The 21,994-nt window shown below is 49.2% G+C and overlaps 1 protein-coding gene across 1 annotated transcript in view; it reads right to left on the bottom strand.

Moving 5' to 3' along the window:
* The window catches only part of LOC309556171 (uncharacterized protein), an 83,982-nt gene extending 76,248 nt beyond the window's left edge, over positions 1 to 7,734 (bottom strand). The window contains exon 1 of the mRNA XM_082258531.1: positions 7,327 to 7,734. Within this exon, the coding sequence (XP_082114657.1) occupies positions 7,327 to 7,390 (64 nt within the window). The 5' untranslated portion in view covers positions 7,391 to 7,734. The remainder of the gene's footprint in view (positions 1 to 7,326) is intronic.
* Between the last annotated feature and the right edge of the window lie 14,260 nt (positions 7,735 to 21,994).

The following is a 21,994-nucleotide window of genomic DNA, read 5'->3' as shown; positions in this document are numbered from 1 at the left end:
CACTGGAGCCTGATACTAAAAGTAATTACCCCAAGGGGGACATAATCCATGGAAGTGACACTGAGGCCTGGCATGACAGGAGGCAGATCAGCTCATGCCATGGCATGACTGGCACAGTTCAGCCATGGCACCTGGGCCTGTTTCTCCTTGTTTTTTGTTACCCTACCAACAATAAGCCCTTAGGGAGACACAGTCCATGGGGGTGACATTGAGGCCTGGCATGTCAGGAGGCAGATCAGCCATTGCCATGGCATCATTGGCACATTTCAGCTATGGCACCAGGGCCTTCTCTTTTGAGATTACTTTTGTCACCTACAACGATTGGGGAGTCACAATCCATGGAAGCAAGCTCGAGGCCTGGCATGTCAGGAGGTAAACAAGCCATTGCCATGGCATGGTTGGCACATTTTAGCCATGGCACTGGGGAATGGTTTTCCTTGTTTTTTTTTTTTTGTCACCTACAAATGATTAACCCTTAAGGAAACAAAACCTATGGAAGTGACACAGAGGCCTGGCATGTCAGGGGGAAGGCAAGCTTATGCCATGGCATGATTGGCACAGTTCAGACACAGCACCAGGCCTCATTCTCCTTGTTTTTGTCACCCTACAAATGAATAACCCTTGGGGAGACACAATCCATGGAAATGACCTCAATGCCTGGCATGTCAGAAGGAAGACAAGTCAGTGCCAAGGCATGACTGGCACAGTTCAGCCACAACACCCCCACTTGGTTCTTTGAGCTGTCCTTTGTCATCCTAAAAATGGTTAAGCCTTGGGATGAATCAATCCATGTAAGTGGTACTGAGACCTGGCATGTTGGGAGGTAAACAAGCTGATGCCATGGCATGGCTGGCACAGTTCAGCCATGGGACTCTGTTCTCCAAGATGTCTTTTGTCACCTTACCAACATTAAAACTTGGGTAGACCCAATCCATGGAAGTGATACCAAGGCCTGGCATGTCTGGAGATAAACAAGCCGATGCCATGGCATGACTGGCACATTTCAGCCATGGGACTCTGTTCTCCAAGATGTCTTTTGTCACCTTACCAACATTAAAACTTGGGTAGACCCAATCCATGGAAGTGATACCAAGGCCTGGCATGTCTGGAGTAAACAAGCCGATGCCATGGCATGACTGGCACATTTCAGCTACAGCACTCGGGCCTTGTTCTCCTAGATTTTGTCACCCTACAAACATTTAACCCTTTGGGAGACACAATCCATGGAAGTGACACCGAGGCCTGGCATGTCTAGAGGTAGACAAGCCAATGCCATGGCATGCCTGGCACAGTTCAGCCACGGCACCTGGGTCTGGTTCTCCTTGTATTTGTTACCCTACCAACAATTAACCCTTGGGGAGTCACAATCCATGGAAGCAACCTCAAGGCCTGGCATGTCAGGAGGTAAACAAGCCATTGCCATGGCATAGTTGGCACAGTTCAGCCATGGCACAGGGGCCTGGTTTTCCTTGTTTTTTTTTCACCTACAAACGGTTAACCCTTGAGGAAACACAATCCATGGAAGGGACACTGAGGCCTGGCATGTCAGGGGGTAGGCAAGCTGATGCCATGGCATGATTGGCACAGTTCAGCCACAGCACCCCGGGCCTCATTCAACTTGTTTTTGTCATCCTACAAATTATTAACCCTTGGGGAGACACAATCCACTGGAAGCGACACTGAGGCTTGCCAGGTCAGGAGGTAAACAAGCTGATGCCATGGCATGACTGGCACTGTTTAGCCATAGCACCCGGGCCTGGTTCTCTGAGGTGTCGTTGGTCACCCACAAAAATAAACCCTTGGGGAGACACAATCCGTGGAAATGACCAGAAGGCCTGGCATGTCAGAAGGCAGACAAGTCAATGCCATGGCATGACTGGCACTGTTCAGCACAACACCTCCACCTGGTTCTCTGAGATGTCTTTTGTCACCCTAAAAATGATTTACCCTTGGGGTGAATCAATCCATGCAAGTGACACTGAGACCTGGCATGTCGGGAGGTAAACCAACGGATGCCATGGCATGGCTGCCATAGTTCATCCATGGGACTCGGGCCTGGTTCTCTAAGATGTCTTTTGTCACCCTACAAACATTTAACCCTTGAGGAGACACAATCCATGGAAGTGACACTGAGGCCTGCCAGGTCAGGAGGTAAACAAGCTGATGTCATGGCATGGCTGGCACCCAGGCCTGGTTCTCTGAGGTGTCTTTAGTCACCTACAAAAAAAAATCAGGGGAGACACAATCCAAGGTAGTGACCCCAGGGCCTGGCATGTTGGAAGGTAAACAAGCTGATGCCATGGCATAACTGGCACAGTATAGCCATGGCACCTGGACCTGGTTCTGTGAGGTGTCTTTGGTCACCTACAAAAATAAACCCTTGGGGAGACACAATCCATGGAAATGACCCCAAGCCCTGGCATGTCAGGAGGTAAACACGCTGATGCCATGGCATGACTGGCACAGTTCAACCATGGCTCCTAGGCCTGGTTCTGTTTTTTCCTTACCCTGCAAATGAATGACTCTTCGGGAGACCCAATCCATGGAAGCGGCATTGAGGCCTGGTGTGCCAGAGGGAAAACAAACCGGTGCCATGGGACCACTGGCACAGTTTAGCCATGGCACCCAGACCTGGTTCTCTGACGTGTCTTTTCTCACCTTACAAAGATTTAAAATTTTTTTCCTCACCCTACAAATGATTGACCCTTGAGGAGACCCAATCCATGGAACCGACACTGAGGCCTGGCATGTCAGAAGGAAGATAACCCGGTGCCATGACTACACTGGCACAGTTCAGCGATCGCAACCCAGGCCTGGTTCTCAGAGATATATTTTCTCACTCTGCAAACCTTTCACCCTTGAGGAGACCCGATCCATGGAAGTGACCCCAATGCCTGGCATGGTGGGAGGTAAACAAGCTGGCATGACTGGTACAGTTCGCCAATGGCACCTTGGCCTGGTTCTGGGTTTTCCTCACCTTACAAATGCTTGACCCTTGAGGAAACACAATCCATGGAAGTGACACTGAGGCCTGGCATGGTGGGAGGTAAACAAGCTGGCATGACTGGCACAGTTCAGCCATGGCACCCAGGCCTGGTTCTCTGAGGTGTCTTTGGTCACCTAAAAAATAATCCTATGGGGAGACACAATTCATTGAAGTGACCCCAACGCCTGGCATGTTGGGAGGTAAACAAGCTGGCCCCATGGCATGACTGGCACAGTTCAACACCCGGGCCTGGTTCTGTTTTTTCTTCACCCTGAAAATGATTGCCCCTTGAGGTGACCCAATTCATGGAAGCAACTTTGAGGCCTGGCATGTCAGAAGGCAGACAACTTGGCGCCGTGACACGATTGCACTCCAGACCTGGTTCTACGAGATATCTTTTCTCACCCTACAAACCTTTAACCCTTGGGGAGACCCAATCCGTGGAAGTGACCCCAAGGCCTGGCATGTTGGAAGGTAAACAAGCTGATGTCATGGCATGACTGGCACAGTTCAACTATGGCACCAGGGCCTGGTTCTGGTTTTTCCTCACCCTACAAATGATTGACCCTTGAGGAGACCGACACTGAGGCCTGGAATATCAGAAGGAAGATAACCCAGTGCCATGGCTACACTGGCACAGCTCAGCAATCACAACCCATGCCTGGTTCTCTGAGATATCTTTTCTCACCCTACAAACCTTTAACCCTTGAGGAGACCCAATCCAAGGAAGTGACACTGAGGCCTGGCATGTCAGAAGGTAAACAAGCTGATGTCATGGCATGACTGGCACAGTTCAGCTATGGCACCAGTCCTTTTTCTCCTAGTTTTTTGTCACCCTACAATCATTTAACCCTTGAGGAGACCCAATCCAAGGAAGCGATGCTGAGGCCTGGCATGTCAGAAGGAAGATAACCCAGAGCCATGGCACCATTGGCACAGTTTAGCCACGGCAACCCTGGCCTGGTTCTCCAAGATATCTTTTCTCACCCTACAATCATTTAACCCTTAAGGAGACCCAATCCAAGGAAGTGACACTGAGGCCTGGCATGTCAGAAGGCAGACAAGCTGGCGCCATGGCATGACTGGCACAGTTCAGCTACGGCACCTGGCCTAGTTCTCCTTGTTTTTATTCAACCTATCATCATTTAAACCTTGAGGAGACCCAATCCAAGGAAGTAGTGCTGAGGCCTGGCATGTCAGAAGGAAGATAACCCAGTGCCATGGCACCATTGGCACAGTTTAGCCATGGCAACCCTGGCCTGGTTCTTCGAGTTATCTTTTCTCACACTACAATCATTTAACCCTTGAGGAGACCCAATCCTTGGAAGTGACCCCCAAGGCCTGGCATGTTGGAAGGTAAACAAGTTGATGTCATGGCATGACTGGCACAGTTCAACACCCGGGCCTTATTCTGTTTTTTCCTCACCCTGCAAATGATTGCCCCTTGAGGTGACCCAATTCATGGAAGCGACTTTGAGGCCTGGCATGTCAGAAGGAAGGATACCCAGTGCCATGGCTACACTGGCACAGTTCAGCAATCGCAACCCTGGCCTGGTTCTCTGAGTTATCTTTTCTCACCCTACAAACCTTTAACCCTTGAGGAGACCCAATCCAAGGAAGTGACACTGAGGCCTGGCATGTCAGAAGGTAAACAAGCTGATGTCATGGCATGACTGGCACAGTTCAGCTATGGCACCAGTCCTTTTTCTCCTAGTTTTTTGTCACCCTACAATCATTTAACCCTTGAGGAGACCCAATCCAAGGAAGCGATGCTGAGGCCTGGCATGTCAGAAGGAAGATAACCCAGAGCCATGGCACCATTGGCACAGTTTAGCCACGGCAACCCTGGCCTGGTTCTCCAAGATATCTTTTCTCACACTACAATCATTTAACCCTTAAGGAGACCCAATCCAAGGAAGTGACACTGAGGCCTGGCATGTCAGAAGGCAGACAAGCTGGCGCCATGGCATGACTGGCACAGTTCAGCTACGGCACCTGGCCTAGTTCTCCTTGTTTTTATTCAACCTATCATCATTTAAACCTTGAGGAGACCCAATCCAAGGAAGTAGTGCTGAGGCCTGGCATGTCAGAAGGAAGATAACCCAGTGCCATGGCACCATTGGCACAGTTTAGCCATGGCAACCCTGGCCTGGTTCTTCGAGTTATCTTTTCTCACACTACAATCATTTAACCCTTGAGGAGACCCAATCCTTGGAAGTGACCCCCAAGGCCTGGCATGTTGGAAGGTAAACAAGTTGATGTCATGGCATGACTGGCACAGTTCAACACCCGGGCCTGATTCTGTTTTTTCCTCACCCTGCAAATGATTGCCCCTTGAGGTGACCCAATTCATGGAAGCGACTTTGAGGCCTGGCATGTCAGAAGGAAGGATACCCAGTGCCATGGCTACACTGGCACAGTTCAGCAATCGCAACCCTGGCCTGGTTCTCTGAGTTATCTTTTCTCACCCTACAAACCTTTAACCCTTGAGGAGACCCAATCCAAGGAAGTGACACTGAGGCCTGGCATGTCAGAAGGCAGACAAGCTGGCGCCATGGCATGACTGGCACAGTTCAGCTACGGCACCTGGCCTAGTTCTCCTTGTTTTTATTCAACCTATCATCATTTAAACCTTGAGGAGACCCAATCCAAGGAAGTAATGCTGAGGCCTGGCATGTCAGAAGGAAGATAACCCAGTGCCATGGCACCATTGGCACAGTTTAGCCATGGCAACCCTGGCCTGGTTCTTCGAGTTATCTTTTCTCACACTACAATCATTTAACCCTTGAGGAGACCCAATCCTTGGAAGTGACCCCCAAGGCCTGGCATGTTGGAAGGTAAACAAGTTGATGTCATGGCATGACTGGCACAGTTCAACACCCGGGCCTGATTCTGTTTTTTCCTCACCCTGCAAATGATTGCCCCTTGAGGTGACCCAATTCATGGAAGCGACTTTGAGGCCTGGCATGTCAGAAGGAAGGATACCCAGTGCCATGGCTACACTGGCACAGTTCAGCAATCGCAACCCTGGCCTGGTTCTCTGAGTTATCTTTTCTCACCCTACAAACCTTTAACCCTTGAGGAGACCCAATCCAAGGAAGTGACACAGAGGCCTAGCATGTCAGAAGGAAGACAGGCTGGCACCATCGCATGACTGCCACAGTTCAGCTACGGCACCAGGCCTAGTTCTACTTATTTTTTCTCACCCTACAACCATTTAACCCTTGAGGAGACCCAATCCATGGAACCGACACTGAGGCCTGGCATGTCAGAAGGAAGATAACTGGTGCCATGGCACCATTGGCACAGTTTAGCCATGGCAACCCTGGCCTGATCTCCAAATTATCTTTTCTCACACTACAATCATTTAACCCTGGAGGAGACCCAGTCCAAGAAAGTGACACTGAGGCCTGGCATGTCAGAAGGCAGAAAAGCTGGCGCCATGGCATGACAGGCACAGTTCAGCTACGGCACCTGGCCTAGTTCTCCTTGTTTTTATTCAACCTATCATCATTTAACCCTTGAGGAGACCCAATCCAAGGAAGTGATGCTGAGGCCTGGCATGTCAGAAGGAAGAAAACCCAGTGCCATGGCACCATTGGCAACCCTGGACTGGTTCTCCGAGTTATCTTTTCTCACCCTACAAACCTTTAACTCTTTGAGGAGACCCAATCCAAAGAAGTAACACCGAGGCCTGGCATGTCAGAAGGCAGACAAGCTGGCGCCATGGCATGACTGGCACAGTTCAGCTACGGCACCCGGCCTAGTTCTCCTTATTTTTTTGTCACCCTACAATCATTTAACCCTTGAGGAGTCCCAATCCATGGAAGTGACACATAGGCCTGGCATGTCAGAAGGCAGACAAGCTGGCGCCATGGCATGACTGGCACAGTTAAGCTACGGCACCCGGCCTAGTTCTCCTTATTTTTTGTCACCCTACAATCACTTAACCCTGGAGGAGACCCAATCCATAGAAGTGTCACCGAGGCCTGGCATGTCAGAAGGAAGATAACCCGGTGCCATGGCTATACTGGCACAGTTGAGCAATCGCAACCCAGGCCTGTTTCTCCGAGATATCTTTTCTCACCCTACAGTCATTTAACCCTTGAGGAGTCCCAATCCATGGAAACGACACTGAGGCCTGGCATACCAGAAGGCAGACAAGCTGGCACCATCCAGGTGTGCAGCAGCCTACGCCATCCGATCTGCAGATCCCGCTAGCCCGTGTCACGACCTCTGGAGCCCGAATCGCTCCTAATCTCAGCTGATCCCTTGTCCTTCCCCAAACGCTGAGCCATTATCCATGCCATGCTGCCAGCCAATCCCCCCCTCCCCCTCACCTGTCCCAGCCTGCATCGCCCGGACATCTTTCTCCGGCTCCTCTTTCCTGGAATCCACCGGCATGGTCTCCTCTTTTCCTGGCGATTCCGTGCCCTTCTCTCCTGGGGGGAAGGGGGGGATGGATGTGTGGATCTGTAGAGCTTAGTGCTGTCTCTGCATCCCTCCTGTAGAAGGAGACGGTCAGGAGGAGGCTGCGCACTGGCTGCTGGGAATTAGTGCAGCTTCACTGGCTGATAAGGAGCAGCGGCGCTCGTGATGCTCAGTCATCCTGCGTGATGTCAGCACAAGGATGCTGCGGCTGCTGCTGCTGCTGCTGTTTTTTTTCCTCCCATGCAGAAGGGGCAGGGTGTGCGCAGCCACTGCAGAGGAGGCAGGTGGAAGGAAAGGGCCCCCCCATGTGTCTGTGTCAGCCTCCCGCTCGCTCCATTGTGTCCTTGCATCAGCTCGCCTCCCATTATTCATCGCTATTAACCCTTCACTCACACACGTGACCGACGAACCAACACACTGATTAATGAGCATCGGAGAGAACGAACCAACGCACTGATTAATGAGCATCGGAGGGAACGAACCAACGCACTTATTAATTAGCATCGGAGGGAACGAACCAACGCACTTATTAATGAGCATTGGAGAGAACGAACCAGCGCACTTATTAATGAGCATCGGAGAGAATGAACCAACGCACTTATTAATGAGCATCGGAGGGAACGAACCAACGCACTTATTAATGAGCATTGGAGAGAACGAACCAGCGCACTTATTAATGAGCATCGGAGAGAATGAACCAACGCACTTATTAATGAGCATCGGAGGGAACGAACCAACGCACTTATTAATGAGCATCGGAGGGAAAGAGATAAACTGACACAATGTATCAGTCTCATCACCATACATGAAAACACAGAACAATGTATCCGTCTCATCACCATACATGAAACAGAACAATGTATCCGTCTCATCACCATACATGAAAACACAGATCAATGTATCAGTCTCATCACCATACATGAAAAAACAGAACAATGTATCCGTCTCATCACCATACATGAAAACAGAACAATGTATCAGCCCCATCACCATGCATGAAAAAACAGAACAATGTATCCGTCTCATCACTATACATGAAAAAACAGAACAGTGTATCTGTCTTATCACCATACATGAAAAACAGAACAATGTATCCGTCTCATCACCATACATGAAAAAACAATGTATCCGACTCATCACTATACATGGAAAAAACAATGTATCAGTCTCATCACCATACATGAAAAAACAGAACAATGTATCAGTCTCATCACCATACATGAAAAAACAGAACAATGTATCCGTCTCATCACCATACATGAAAAAATAACAATGTATCCATCTCATCACCATACATGAAAAAACAGAACAATGTATCCGTCCCATCACCATACATGAAAAAAGAACAATGTATCCGACTCATCACCATGCATGAAAAAACAGAACAATGTATCAGACTCATCACCATGCATGAAAAAAACAGAACAATGTATCAGACTCATCACGATACATGAAAAAAGAACAATGTATCAGTCTCATCACCATACATGGAAAAACAACAATGTATCCGACTCATCACCATACATGGAAAAAGAACAATGTATCCGACTCATCACCATACATGAAAAAACAACAATGTATCTGACTCATCACCATACATGGAAAAACAACAATGTATCCGACTTATCACCATACATGGAAAAAAAACAATGTATCCAATTCATCACCATACATGAAAAAAGAACAATGTATCCGACTCATCACCATACATGACAAAAACAACAATGTATCAGTCTCATCACCATACATGAAAAAAGAACAATGTATCCGACTCATCACCATACATGAAAAAACAGAACAATGTAACAATTTCTGGAAGAACCAATAAAAAAATTGTCCCTTTAAAAAACTGTGCGCCCCCCCCAGGAATAAATATGTACGCCGGGCTCTGAGGCTGACGCTCCATTCACACCTCCGCGTGTTGCCAAAGAATGCAAAATTTGCGCATGTTTACGAAGCACGCTAAAAATGCGTGTTGCGCTTGCGGTGCCTTTCCTTGTAAGTAGCATGCGATACGTGGCGAGCAGATACGCATTTTTCCATGCGTTTGAAAGCTGGACAAAAACAGCAAAATACGCGGTAAAACAAAAAACACACAGAGATCGGAATCTGAGGCCGACCCTCCATTCACACCGGAGCGTTTTGTGAATGCGTGAATTTGCGCATGTTTACGAAATGCACGGAAAATGTGAATTGCGCTTGCGGTACTTTTCATAGTTAATAACACAAACGCGGCAAGCAAGCATGGGTTTTTTTCATGCGTTTGAATGCTCAACAAAGGCAGCAAATTGCACAGGAAAAATATAAATGCGTGAGGCTCGGAATCCGAGGCTGACTCTCCAATCACATCTCAGCGTTTCACCAAAGTGCACACAATTTGCGCAAATTTTGGAAACGCGTGAAAAAAGCATGTTGCGCCTTTTATCATTCATCCTGGACGCAGCAACCAGGCGTGCGCTGCTAAAAATGCCAACACAGAAATGTGCAAAATCGCATCGTCTTCTCATAATGCTTAGATATGAATGAGGGAGAGCAAAGAGTCCGAGGGCCCCCCCCCCCTCCCCCCACTATCCATACCAGACCCTCATCCAGGACAAGAGCCCCCCAATGTAGCTCTTCCCAGCCTCCCGCTCCCTCCATTGTGTCCTTACATCAACTCCTCTCCCATTATTCATCCCTAGCTCATCTCTCCATCACTGCGCTCTCTTCTCCTATCAGCACATTAATTAGGTCATCTCTCTGTCACTCCGCTCTCTTCTCCTATCAGCACAGTGATGATCTCATCTCTCCAACACTCTGTTCTCTTCTCCTATCAGCACAGTGATCTAATCTCTCCATCACTCTGCTCTCTTCTCCTATCAGCACAGTAATGAGTTCATCTCTCCGTCACTCTGCTCTCTTCTCCTATCAGCACAGTGATGAGCTCATCTCTCCGTCACTCTGCTCTCTTCTCCTATCAGCACAGTGATGAGCTCATCTCTCCATCACTCTGCTCTCTTCTCCTATCAGTGCAGTGATGAGCTCATCTCTCTGTCACTCCGCTCTCTTCTCCTATCAGCGCAGTGATGAGCTCATCTCTCCGTCACTCCGCTCTCTTCTCCTATCAGCTCAGTAATGAGCTCATCTCTCCATCTCTCCACTCTCTTCTCCTATCAGTGCAGTGATGAGCTCATCTCTCCGTCACTCCACTCTCTTCTCCTATCAGCACATTGATGAGTTCATCTCTCCGTCACTCCGCTCTCTTCTCCAATCAGCGCAGTGATGAGCTCATCTCTCCGTCACTCTGCTCTCTTCTCCTATCAGTGCAGTGATGAGCTCATTTCTCCATCACTCCGCTCTCTTCTCCTATCAGCACCGTGATGAGCTCATCTCTCCGTCACTCCGCTCTCTTCTCCTATCAGCACAGTGATGGGCTCATCTCTCCGTCACTCCGCTCTCTTCTCCTATCAGCGCAGTGATGAGCTCATCTCTCCGTCACTCCGCTCTCTTCTCCTATCAGCACAGTCATGGGCTCATCTCTCCGTCACTCCGCTCTCTTCTCCTATCAGCGCAGTGATGAGCTCATCTCTCCGTCACTCCGCTCTCTTCTCCTATTAGCACAGTGATGGGCTCATCTCTCCGTCACTCCGCTCTCTTCTCCTATCAGCACAGTGATGAGCTCATCTCTCCATCACTCCGCTCTCTTCTCCTATCAGCACAGTGATGATCTCATCTCTCCCTCACTCCGCTCTCTTTTATCAGTGCAGTGATGAGCTCATCTCTCCCTCACTCCGCTCTCTTCTCCTACCAGCGCGGTGATGATCTAATCTCTCTGTCACTCCGCTCTCTTCTCCTATCAGCACAGTGATGAGCTCATCTCTCCGTCACTCCGCTCTCTTCTCCTATCAGCGCGGTGATGGTCTAATCTCTCTGTCACTCCGCTCTCTTCTATCAGTGCAGTGATGAGCTCATCTCCCCGTCACTCCGCTCTCTTCTCCTCTCAGCACAGTGATGAGCTCATCTCTCCGTCACTCTGCTCTCTTCTCCTCTCAGCACAGTGATGAGCTCATCTCTCTGTCACTCCGCTCTCTTCTCCTATCAGCACAGTGATGAGCTCATCTCTCCGTCACTCCGCTCTCTTCTCCTATCAGCTCAGTGATGAGTTCATCTCTCCGTCACTCCGCTCTCTTCTCCTATCAGCTCAGTGATGAGCTCATCTCTCTGTCACTCTGCTCTCTTCTCCTATCAGCGCAGTGATGAGCTCATCTCTCCATCTCTCCCCTCTCTTCTCCTATCAGCGCAGTGATGAGCTCATCTCTCCCTCTCTCCGCTCTCTTCTCCTATCAGCACAGTGATGATCTCATCTCTCCGTCACTCCGCTCTCTTCTCCTATCAGCTCAGTGATGAGTTCATCTCTCCGTCACTCCGCTCTCTTCTCCTATCAGCTCAGTGATGAGCTCATCTCTCTGTCACTCTGCTCTCTTCTCCTATCAGCGCAGTGATGAGCTCATCTCTCCATCACTCCGCTCTATTCTCCTATCAGCACAGTGATGAGCTCATCTCTCTGTCACTCCGCTCTCTTCTCCTATCAGCACAGTGATGAGCTCATCTCTCCGTCACTCTGCTCTCTTCTCCTATCAGCACAGTGATGAGCTCATCTCTCCGTCACTCTGCTCTCTTCTCCTATCAGCACAGTGATGAGCTCATCTCTCCTTCACTCCGCTCTCTTCTCCTATCAGTGCAGTGATGATCTCATCTCTCCATCACTCTGCTCTCTTCTCCTATCAGCACAGTGACGAGCTTATCTCTCCGTCACTCCGCTCTCTTCTCCTGTCAGTGCAGTGATGAGCTCATCTCTCCGTCACTCTGCTCTCTTCTCCTATCAGCACAGTGATGATCTCATCTCTCCGTCACTCCGCTCTCTTCTCCTATCAGCACAGTGACGAGCTTATCTCTCCGTCACTCTGCTCTCTTCTCCTATCAGCGCAGTGATGAGCTCATCTCTCCGTCACTCCGCTCTCTTCTCCTATCAGCACAGTGATGAGCTCATCTCTCCTTCACTCCGCTCTCTTCTCCTATCAGCTCAGTGATGAGCTCATCTCTCTGTCACTCTGCTCTCTTCTCCTATCAGCGCAGTGATGAGCTCATCTCTCCATCTCTCCCCTCTCTTCTCCTATCAGCGCAGTGATGATCTCATCTCTCCGTCACTCCGCTCTCTTCTCCTATCAGCTCAGTGATGAGTTCATCTCTCCGTCACTCCGCTCTCTTCTCCTATCAGCACAGTGATGAGCTCATCTCTCCGTCACTCTGCTCTCTTCTCCTATCAGCACAGTGATGAGCTCATCTCTCCGTCACTCTGCTCTCTTCTCCTATCAGCACAGTGATGAGCTCATCTCTCCTTCACTCCGCTCTCTTCTCCTATCAGTGCAGTGATGATCTCATCTCTCCATCACTCTGCTCTCTTCTCCTATCAGCACAGTGATGAGCTCATCTCTCCTTCACTCCGCTCTCTTCTCCTATCAGTGCAGTGATGAGCTCATCTCTCCGTCACTCCGCTCTCTTCTCCTATCAGTGCAGTGATGATCTCATCTCTCCATCACTCCGCTCTCTTCTCCTATCAGCGCAGTGATGAGCTCATCTCTCCATCACTCCGCTCTCTTCCTCCTATCAGCGCAGTGATGAGCTCATCTCTCCCTCACTCCGCTCTCTTCTCCTATCAGCACAGTGATGATCTCATCTCTCCCTCACTCCGCTCTCTTCTATCAGTGCAGTGATGAGCTCATCTCTCCATCACTCCGCTCTCTTCTCCTATCAGCGCAGTGATGAGCTCATCTCTCCATCACTCCGCTCTCTTCTCCTATCAGCACAGTGATGAGCTCATCTCTCCGTCACTCCGCTCTCTTCTATCAGCACAGTGATGAGCTCATCTCTCCGTCACTCCGCTCTCTTCTCCTATCCGCACAGTGATGAGCTCATCTCTCCGTCACTCTGCTCTCTTCTCCTATCAGCGCAGTGATGAGCTCATCTCTCCCTCTCTCCGCTCTTTTCTCCTATCAGTGCAGTGATGAGCTCTTCTCTCCATCACTCCGCTCTCTTCTCCTATCAGCGCGGTGATGATCTCATCACTCTGTCACTCTGCTCTCTTCTCCTATCAGCTCAGTGATGAGCTCATCTCTCTGTCACTCTGCTCTCTTCTCCTATCAGCTCAGTGATGAGCTCATCTCTCTGTCACTCTGCTCTCTTCTCCTATCAGCGCAGTGATGAGCTCATCTCTCCGTCACTCTGCTCTCTTCTCCTATCAGCTCAGTGATGAGCTCATCTCTCTGTCACTCTGCTCTCTTCTCCTATCAGCGCAGTGATGAGCTCATCTCTCCATCACTCCGCTCTATTCTCCTATCAGTGCAGTGATGAGTTCATCTCTCCGTCACTCCGCTCTCTTCTCCTATCAGTGCAGTGATGAGCTCATCTCTCCGTCACTCCGCTCTCTTCTCCTATCAGCGCGGTGATGATCTCATCACTCTGTCACTCTTCTCTCTTCTCCTATCAGCACAGTGATGAGCTCATCTCTCCGTCACTCCGCTCTCTTCTCCTATCAGCGCAGTGATGAGCTCATCTCTCCCTCTCTCCGCTCTTTTCTCCTATCAGTGCAGTGATGAGCTCATCTCTCCATCACTCCGCTCTCTTCTCCTATCAGCGCGGTGATGATCTCATCACTCTGTCACTCTTCTCTCTTCTCCTTTCAGCACAGTGATGAGCTCATCTCTCCATCACTCCGCTCTCTTCTCCTATCAGCACAGTGATGAGCTCATCTCTCCGTCACTCTGCTCTCTTCTCCTATCAGCACAGTGATGATCTCATCTCTCCATCACTCCGCTCTCTTCTCCTATCAGTGCAGTGATGATCTCATCTCTCCATCACTCTGCTCTCTTCTCCTATCAGCACAGTGATGAGCTCATCTCTCCATCACTCCGCTCTCTTCTCCTATCAGCACAGTGACGAGCTTATCTCTCCGTCACTCCGCTCTCTTCTCCTATCAGCGCAGTGATGAGCTCATCTCTCCGTCACTCCGCTCTCTTCTCCTATCAGCATAGTGATGATCTCATCTCTCCGTCACTCCGCTCTCTTCTCCTATCAGCACAGTGATGAGCTCATCTCTCCATCACCCCGCTCTCTTCTCCTATCAGCATAGTGATGATCTCATCTCTCCGTCACTCCGCTCTCTTCTCCTATCAGCGCAGTGATGAGCTCATCTCTCCGTCACTCCGCTCTCTTCTCCTATCAGCGCAGTGATGATCTCATCTCTCCGTCACTCCGCTCTCTTCTCCTGTCAGCGCAGTGATGATCTCATCTCTCTGTCACTCCGCTCTCTTCTCCTATGCGCACAGTGATGAGCTCATCTCTCTGTCACTCCGCTCTCTTCTCCTATCAGCGCAGTGATGAGCTCATCTCCCCGTCACTCCGCTCTCTTCTCCTATCAGCGCAGTGATGAGCTCATCTCTCCGTCACTCCGCTCTCTTCTCCTATCAGCGCAGTGATGATCTCATCTCTCCGTCACTCCGCTCTCTTCTCCTATCAGCTCAGTGATGAGCTCATCTCTCCGTCACTCCGCTCTCTTCTCCTCTCAGCACAGTGATGAGCTCATCTCTCCGTCACTCCGCTCTCTTCTCCTCTCAGCACAGTGATGAGCTCATCTCTCCGTCACTCCACTCTCTTCTCCTATCAGCACAGTGATGAGCTCATCTCTCCATCTCTCCGCTCTCTTCTCCTATCAGTGCAGTGATGAGCTCATCTCTCCGTCACTCCGCTCTCTTCTCCTATCAGCGCAGTGATGAGCTCATCTCTCCATCTCTCCGCTCTCTTCTCCTATCAGTGCAGTGATGAGCTCATCTCTCCATCTCTCCGCTCTCTTCTCCTCTCAGCACAGTGATGAGCTCATCTCTCCGTCACTCCACTCTCTTCTCCTATCAGCACAGTGATGAGCTCATCTCTCCATCTCTCCGCTCTCTTCTCCTATCAGTGCAGTGATGAGCTCATCTCTCCGTCACTCCGCTCTCTTCTCCTATCAGTGCAGTGATGAGCTCATCTCTCCATCACTCCGCTCTATTCTCCTATCAGCACAGTGATGAGCTCATCTCTCCATCTCTCCGCTCTCTTCTCCTATCAGCACAGTGATGAGCTCATCTCTCCGTCACTCTGCTCTCTTCTCCTATCAGCACAGTGATGAGCTCATTTCTCCATCACTCCGCTCTCTTCTCCTATCAGCACAGTGATGAGCTCATCTCTCCGTCACTCCGCTCTCTTCTCCTGTCAGCACAGTGATGGGCTCATCTCTCCGTCACTCCGCTCTCTTCTCCTATCAGCGCAGTGATGAGCTCATCTCTCCGTCACTCCGCTCTCTTCTCCTATCAGCACAGTGATGGGCTCATCTCTCCGTCACTCCGCTCTCTTCTCCAATCAGCGCAGTGATGAGCTCATCTCTCCGTCACTCTGCTCTCTTCTCCTATCAGTGCAGTGATGAGCTCATCTCTCTGTCACTCCGCTCTCTTCTCCTATCAGTGCAGTGATGAGCTCATCTCTCCATCTCTCCGCTCTCTTCTCCTATCAGTGCAGTGATGAGCTCATCTCTCCGTCACTCCGCTCTCTTCTCCTATCAGCACAGTGATGAGCTCATCTCTCCGTCACTCCGCTCTCTTCTCCTATCAGCACATTGATGAGTTCATCTCTCCGTCACTCCGCTCTCTTCTCCAATCAGCACAGTGATGAGCTCATCTCTCCGTCACTCCGCTCTCTTCTCCTATCAGCACATTGATGAGTTCATCTCTCCGTCACTCCGCTCTCTTCTCCTATCAGCACAGTGATGAGCTCATCTCTCCGTCACTCCGCTCTCTTCTCCTATCAGCACATTGATGAGCTCATCTCTCCGTCACTCTGCTCTCTTCTCCTATCAGTGCAGTGATGAGCTCATTTCTCCATCACTCCGCTCTCTTCTCCTATCAGCACAGTGATGAGCTCATCTCTCCGTCACTCCGCTCTCTTCTCCTATCAGCACAGTGATGGGCTCATCTCTCCGTCACTCCGCTCTCTTCTCCTATCAGCGCAGTGATGAGCTCATCTCTCCGTCACTCCGCTCTCTTCTCCTGTCAGCACAGTGATGGGCTCATCTCTCCGTCACTCCGCTCTCTTCTCCTATCAGCGCAGTGATGAGCTCATCTCTCCGTCACTCCGCTCTCTTCTCCTATCAGCACAGTGATGGGCTCATCTCTCCGTCACTCCGCTCTCTTCTCCTATCAGCGCAGTGATGAGCTCATCTCTCCGTCACTCCGCTCTCTTCTCCTATCAGCGCAGTGATGAGCTCATCTCTCCATCACTCCGCTCTCTTCTCCTATCAGCGCAGTGATAAGCTCATCTCTCCGTCACTTTGCTCTCTTCTCCTATCAGCGCAGTGATGAGCTCATCTCTCCGTCACTCCGCTCTCTTCTCCTATCAGCACATTGATGATCTCATCTCTCCATCACTCCGCTCTCTTCTCCTATCAGTGCAGTGATGAGCTCATTTCTCCATCACTCCGCTCTCTTCTCCTATCAGCACAGTGATGAGCTCATCTCTCCATCACTCCGCTCTCTTCTTCTATCAGCGCAGTGCTGAGCTCATCTCTCCGTCACTCCGCTCTCTTCTCCTATCAGCGCAGTGATGAGCTCATCTCTCCGTCACTCCGCTCTCTTCTCCTATCAGCGCAGTGCTGAGCTCATCTCTCCGTCACTCTGCTCTCTTCTCCTCTCAGCGCAGTGATGATCTCATCTCTCCGTCACTCCGCTCTCTTCTCCTATCAGCTCAGTGATGAGCTCATCTCTCCTTCACTCCGCTCTCTTCTCCTATCAGCGCAGTGATGAGTTCATCTCTCCGTCACTCTGCTCTCTTCTTCTATCAGCACAGTGATGATGTCATCTCTCCTCTCTACTCCGCTCTCTTCTCCTATCCTCACAGCGATGAGCTCATCTCTCCCTCTCTCCGCTCTCTTCTCCTATCAGAGAATAGATATAATATAATAGGTGAATGGATACATTGTAGTAATATTTGGTAATGATGTAATATCTGATGTAATGTTATTATGGGATGTGGGATTTGTAGATATGAATATTTCGCAGGCTCTGTTCATACGTTACGGATAAATAATAACGTTTCTTAGAGTTGAATAATTTGTAGCAGAAGCCGTGAATCGGACGCTGTGATTGGGGGATTCTCACGTATTTGTTGATGTTTCCAAATTGCTACTAAAATTATAGATATTGAACGTTCCTTCAAAGGAGCCTTCCACCAATAGGATCGCATAGAGGACTCCGGGAAAATGGCTGCCACAGGACTTCCTGAGGACGTCTCTCTGGTGAAATGCGTCGAGGTCCTGGTAGCCGTGGTAATTTCGGGTCTTTTTTGATGTCATGTCTGACTCAGGTGGAACGCACGCCGGTTCACAGAGACGAGCGGCGAGGAGTGTAAACTGACCAGGCGTTGTACATCGGGCGCCGCTTTATGGCGCAAAAAAAAATGTAAGTGCACTGGCAATTATTTTAACCACTTGCAGACCGTCCACCGCAGCAGGCTGACTCAGATGCACAATCGGACGTACCTAATATGTCGGTTTGTGGGAGCGCTCCTGGGGGGGTGCGCATGCTGCCGGAGGCAAACTCACACCCCCATTTAGGCAGCAGAGAAGCCGATCCACGGCGCCGGGTTGCCCGCGATCGCTCCCCGTGTAGAGAGAGAACTGCTGTTGTCCTCCGATTTAGGATCACAGATCTCTGCGTGGATTTCACAAGCCCATCCCCCCTCACAGTTAGAAAACACCCCCTAGGCCAGCGATTGCGAACCTTGGCACCCCCAGATGTTTTGGATCTACATTTCCCACTCTGCAGTGTGGTTGAGCATCATGGGAAATGTAGTTCCAAAACATCTGGGGGGGGGGGGGCCAAGGTTCACCATAACTCCCCTAGGCTCACACTTAACCCTTTGATCGCCCCTGGCGTTAACCCCTTTCCTGCCAGTGTCATTATTACAGTAACAGTGCATATTTTTTAGCACTGATTACTGTAGTAATGTCACTGGTACCCCCAAAAGTGTCAAAAATGTCAGTCAGGGGTCCGATCTGTCCGCCGCAATCACCGCCATTACTAGTAAAAAATAAATAAATAAATAAAAAGTAATAAGTAAAAAAAAAAAACAATAAATATGACAAATCTTTCCCTTAGTTAGTAGACGCAATAACTTTTGCACAAACCAATCAAAATACGCTTATTGGGATTTTTTTTTTTTTTTTTACCAAAAATTATATAGCAGAAAACAAATTGGCCTAAAATGATGAAAATAAATTAGATTTTTCCATTTTTTTTATTAGGAATTTAATATAGCAGAAAGTAAAAAATAATGTTTTTTTTTGTTTTTTTTTTTTACCAAAAATTATATAGCAGAAAACAAATTGGCCTAAAATGATGGAAAAACGGAAAATTTATATCAAATACTTACCGTAATTTTCCTTTCCTAATGGACTCCATGGCAGCCTACGTGTGGGTTAGTCCCGCCTCCTCCTACCTCATAGGACCCCACTCCCATAAATTTCACTCTGCCCCAGAGACCACGTTCCATAAAATAGCCTCCTCCGGCAGATGGGTGGGGACTCCGGCTGCCATGGAGTCCATCAGGAAAGGAAAATTACGGTAAGTATTCGATATAAATTTTCCGTTTTCCTGACAGACTCCATGGCAGCCTACGTGTGGGAAATAACTAGCCAAACACACCAGGGTGGGCAATCTGCTGTTCAAAAGAAATTTAATTTGCACCATCAACTGATAGTATCCGCAAACCAAAATCAACAGATGATAAAGAAGCTGGCTCGACACAATAATGAGCCATGAATGTGTGAATTGAGGACCATGAGGCCGCTTTGCATACAACTTCGGGAGCCACATGACGAAACGCTGCCCAAGAAGTCAACATTCCTCTTGTAGAATGCGCTGTCACCGCCTCCGGGGGAGCCAACCCTTTAGCTCTATAGGCCCACTGAATGGACTGGACAATCCAAGATGCGATCGTTCTAGATGAAGCACGCAAGCCTTTATTCTTCCCATAGAACAGGACAAACAAATAATCCGTATGGCGGAAATTAGATGTGGCTTCCAGATATAGTTTCAGAATTTGCCCTACATCCAGTGGATGAGTCGCAGAGTTAGAGGATTTGAATGTTGGCAAGACAATTTCCTGATTTTCATGAAAAATAGAGGATACTTTTTGGATGCGAATCCAACATGGGAATCAGAACCACCCAATCCGGGAAAAACGACAAAAAGGGTTCTTTGCATCCCAAAGCTCCTCGCTCAGAGACCCTTTTTGCTGAGGCGACTGCCACCAGGAACGCTACTATAAGAGACAATTCTTTGATGGAGAGTTGAACCAGGTTATCTTTTCTGAGGTCTGCAAAGGAATCCAGAATAAGTGGAAGATCCCACTTAGGGAATCTGGGCTTCCTTTGTGGTCTGAGCCTAGAAGTTCCTCTGAAACATTGCCTCACTAGAGGATGCTTTGCCCAGGATGTTCCTGTGAAAGCCGAGATAGCTGACACTTGACACTTGAACTCGAAGAGAACTGACTGATAAGGCAGATCCAGGCCAGATTGTAGAAAACTCAAAATGTGTTGAACCTTTGGAGTGCCTTGCACATCCATATTTCTGGAGATATGAGACATGAACTTCTTCCATATTCTTTCGTAGAATCTATTTGTTCCAGCTCTTCTCGCATTCAATAGTGTGGAGATAGCTCCACTTGGACACCCTAATGCCTCCAGCCTTTCCCTTTCAAAAACCAGGCCATCAGGTGCAGATGGGCCGGGCAAGGGTGTAGCACCGTTCCCTAAGACCGGAGATCCTGCCTGGAAGGTAGTGGAACTGGCTCGCGAAAGCTCAGCTGTAGCAGCATCGGAAACCAGGGCCTGTTCGGCCAATATGGGGCTATCACAAGAGCCTCCACTTCTTCCGACCTGAGTCTCGTCAGGAATCGCAGGAGGACTGGAACTGGTGGGAAGGCGTAAGCCTTGTGAAACCTCCACTGCTCTGTTAGGGCATCCATCCCGAAAGCTTGTGGGCATTTGAATCTCGTTTAGTACTTCTCCAACTTGAAGTTGCACGGGGAAGCGAACAGATCCACTTCCGGAAGGAACCCTAGGGATTTTAGCCACTGAAACACATCGGCATGAAGACTCCACTCGTTGTCCATGGAGACTCGTGATAGAAAATCCGCCTGGATGTTCTGTGATCCTGGTAGATAAACCGCAGTGAGGTTGGATAAGTATTTCTGAGCCCAGACCATTATTGGCTCGACTTCTCTCAATAAAGAGTGACTGCGAGTTCCCCCTTGACGCTTTATATACGACACTGCCGTCATATTGTCCAGCCTCAGGAGGACAGATGTTCCTACTGTAAGGTGATGAAATGCTTGGAGAGCTCGAAACGCTGCTCGAAGCTCCAGGATGTTCGAAACTTCCCTGTGTAACCGAGGATTCCATTTGCCCTGGGCTATCTCTGATAGGCAGTGAGCGCTCCAACCTGTGTTGCTTGCGTCCGTGGTGATCGTGACCCAAGAGATGGGAAGGATAGAATGGCAATTGAGTAGATTCCTCTTCTGCAACCACCACAGGAGACTGTCCCGCATTACTGGGGAAATCCAAATCAGATGATCCATGTCGCCTGGGCACCATTGGCGAAGAAATCCTGTTTGAAAAGGGCGCATCCTCCATTGAGCCCATTTCACCATAGGTGTCGTGGCCACCATGGTACCTATTATTTTGAGGCACTGTGAGGCCTGGAGATGAGATGTTAAAATGGCCAGCTGTACTCTGTCTCTGATAATCAGGATTTTCTCTAGAGGCAAGGAGATGATGCCCTTGACTGTATTGAATTGAGCCCCGAGAAAGATAAGTGCCTGTGTGGGCTCCAGATGGCTCTTTTCCAGGTTTAGCAACCAGCCGAACTCGAGAAGAGTCGCCGTGACTAGATCTCTGTGAACCAGGAGTTGCTCTCGATCTTGCAACAGAAGTAGTAAGTTGTCTAAATAATGGTGAAGACGAACTCCCTTGATTCTGATCAGGGCTACCACAGCCAATAAGAGTTTTGAAAATACTCGAGAAGATGTTGTGAGCCCGAATGGGAGACATGTAGATGGCACATGGAAATATGCATCCTTCAAGTCTATTGACACAAGCCAATCTCCTGGCTGAACCGCCTGGCGGATTGTCAATAGCGTCTCCATTTTGAATTTTCCCTTTTTTTATAAAGGAGTTTAGATGTGTGAGGTCTATGACCGGTCTCCAGGAGCCATTCTTCTTCATTACTAAGAAGAGTGGAGAATAGAGGCCTTGAAACCTCTCTTTGGCTGGTACTGGAACTACTGAAGCAGCAGCGCATCTACGTATGCTGAAAGGATTTGCCTTTTTTCTTCCAACCGTGGAAGAGCTGTGGGAACGAACTTGAGGATAGGTGGACTGCAGAACGACCAAGTGTGGCCTGTGGAGATTGTCCTGATGACCCAAAAATCTCTTATCGAGGCTGCCCAGAC

The sequence above is a fragment of the Pelophylax lessonae genome (genome assembly GCF_965119305.1).
Source record: "Pelophylax lessonae genome assembly, chromosome: 5".
NCBI classification, from domain to species: domain Eukaryota; kingdom Metazoa; phylum Chordata; class Amphibia; order Anura; family Ranidae; genus Pelophylax; species Pelophylax lessonae.
Note: the sequence above shows the minus strand (reverse complement) of the source record. Positions and strands in the feature narration are given on the sequence as shown.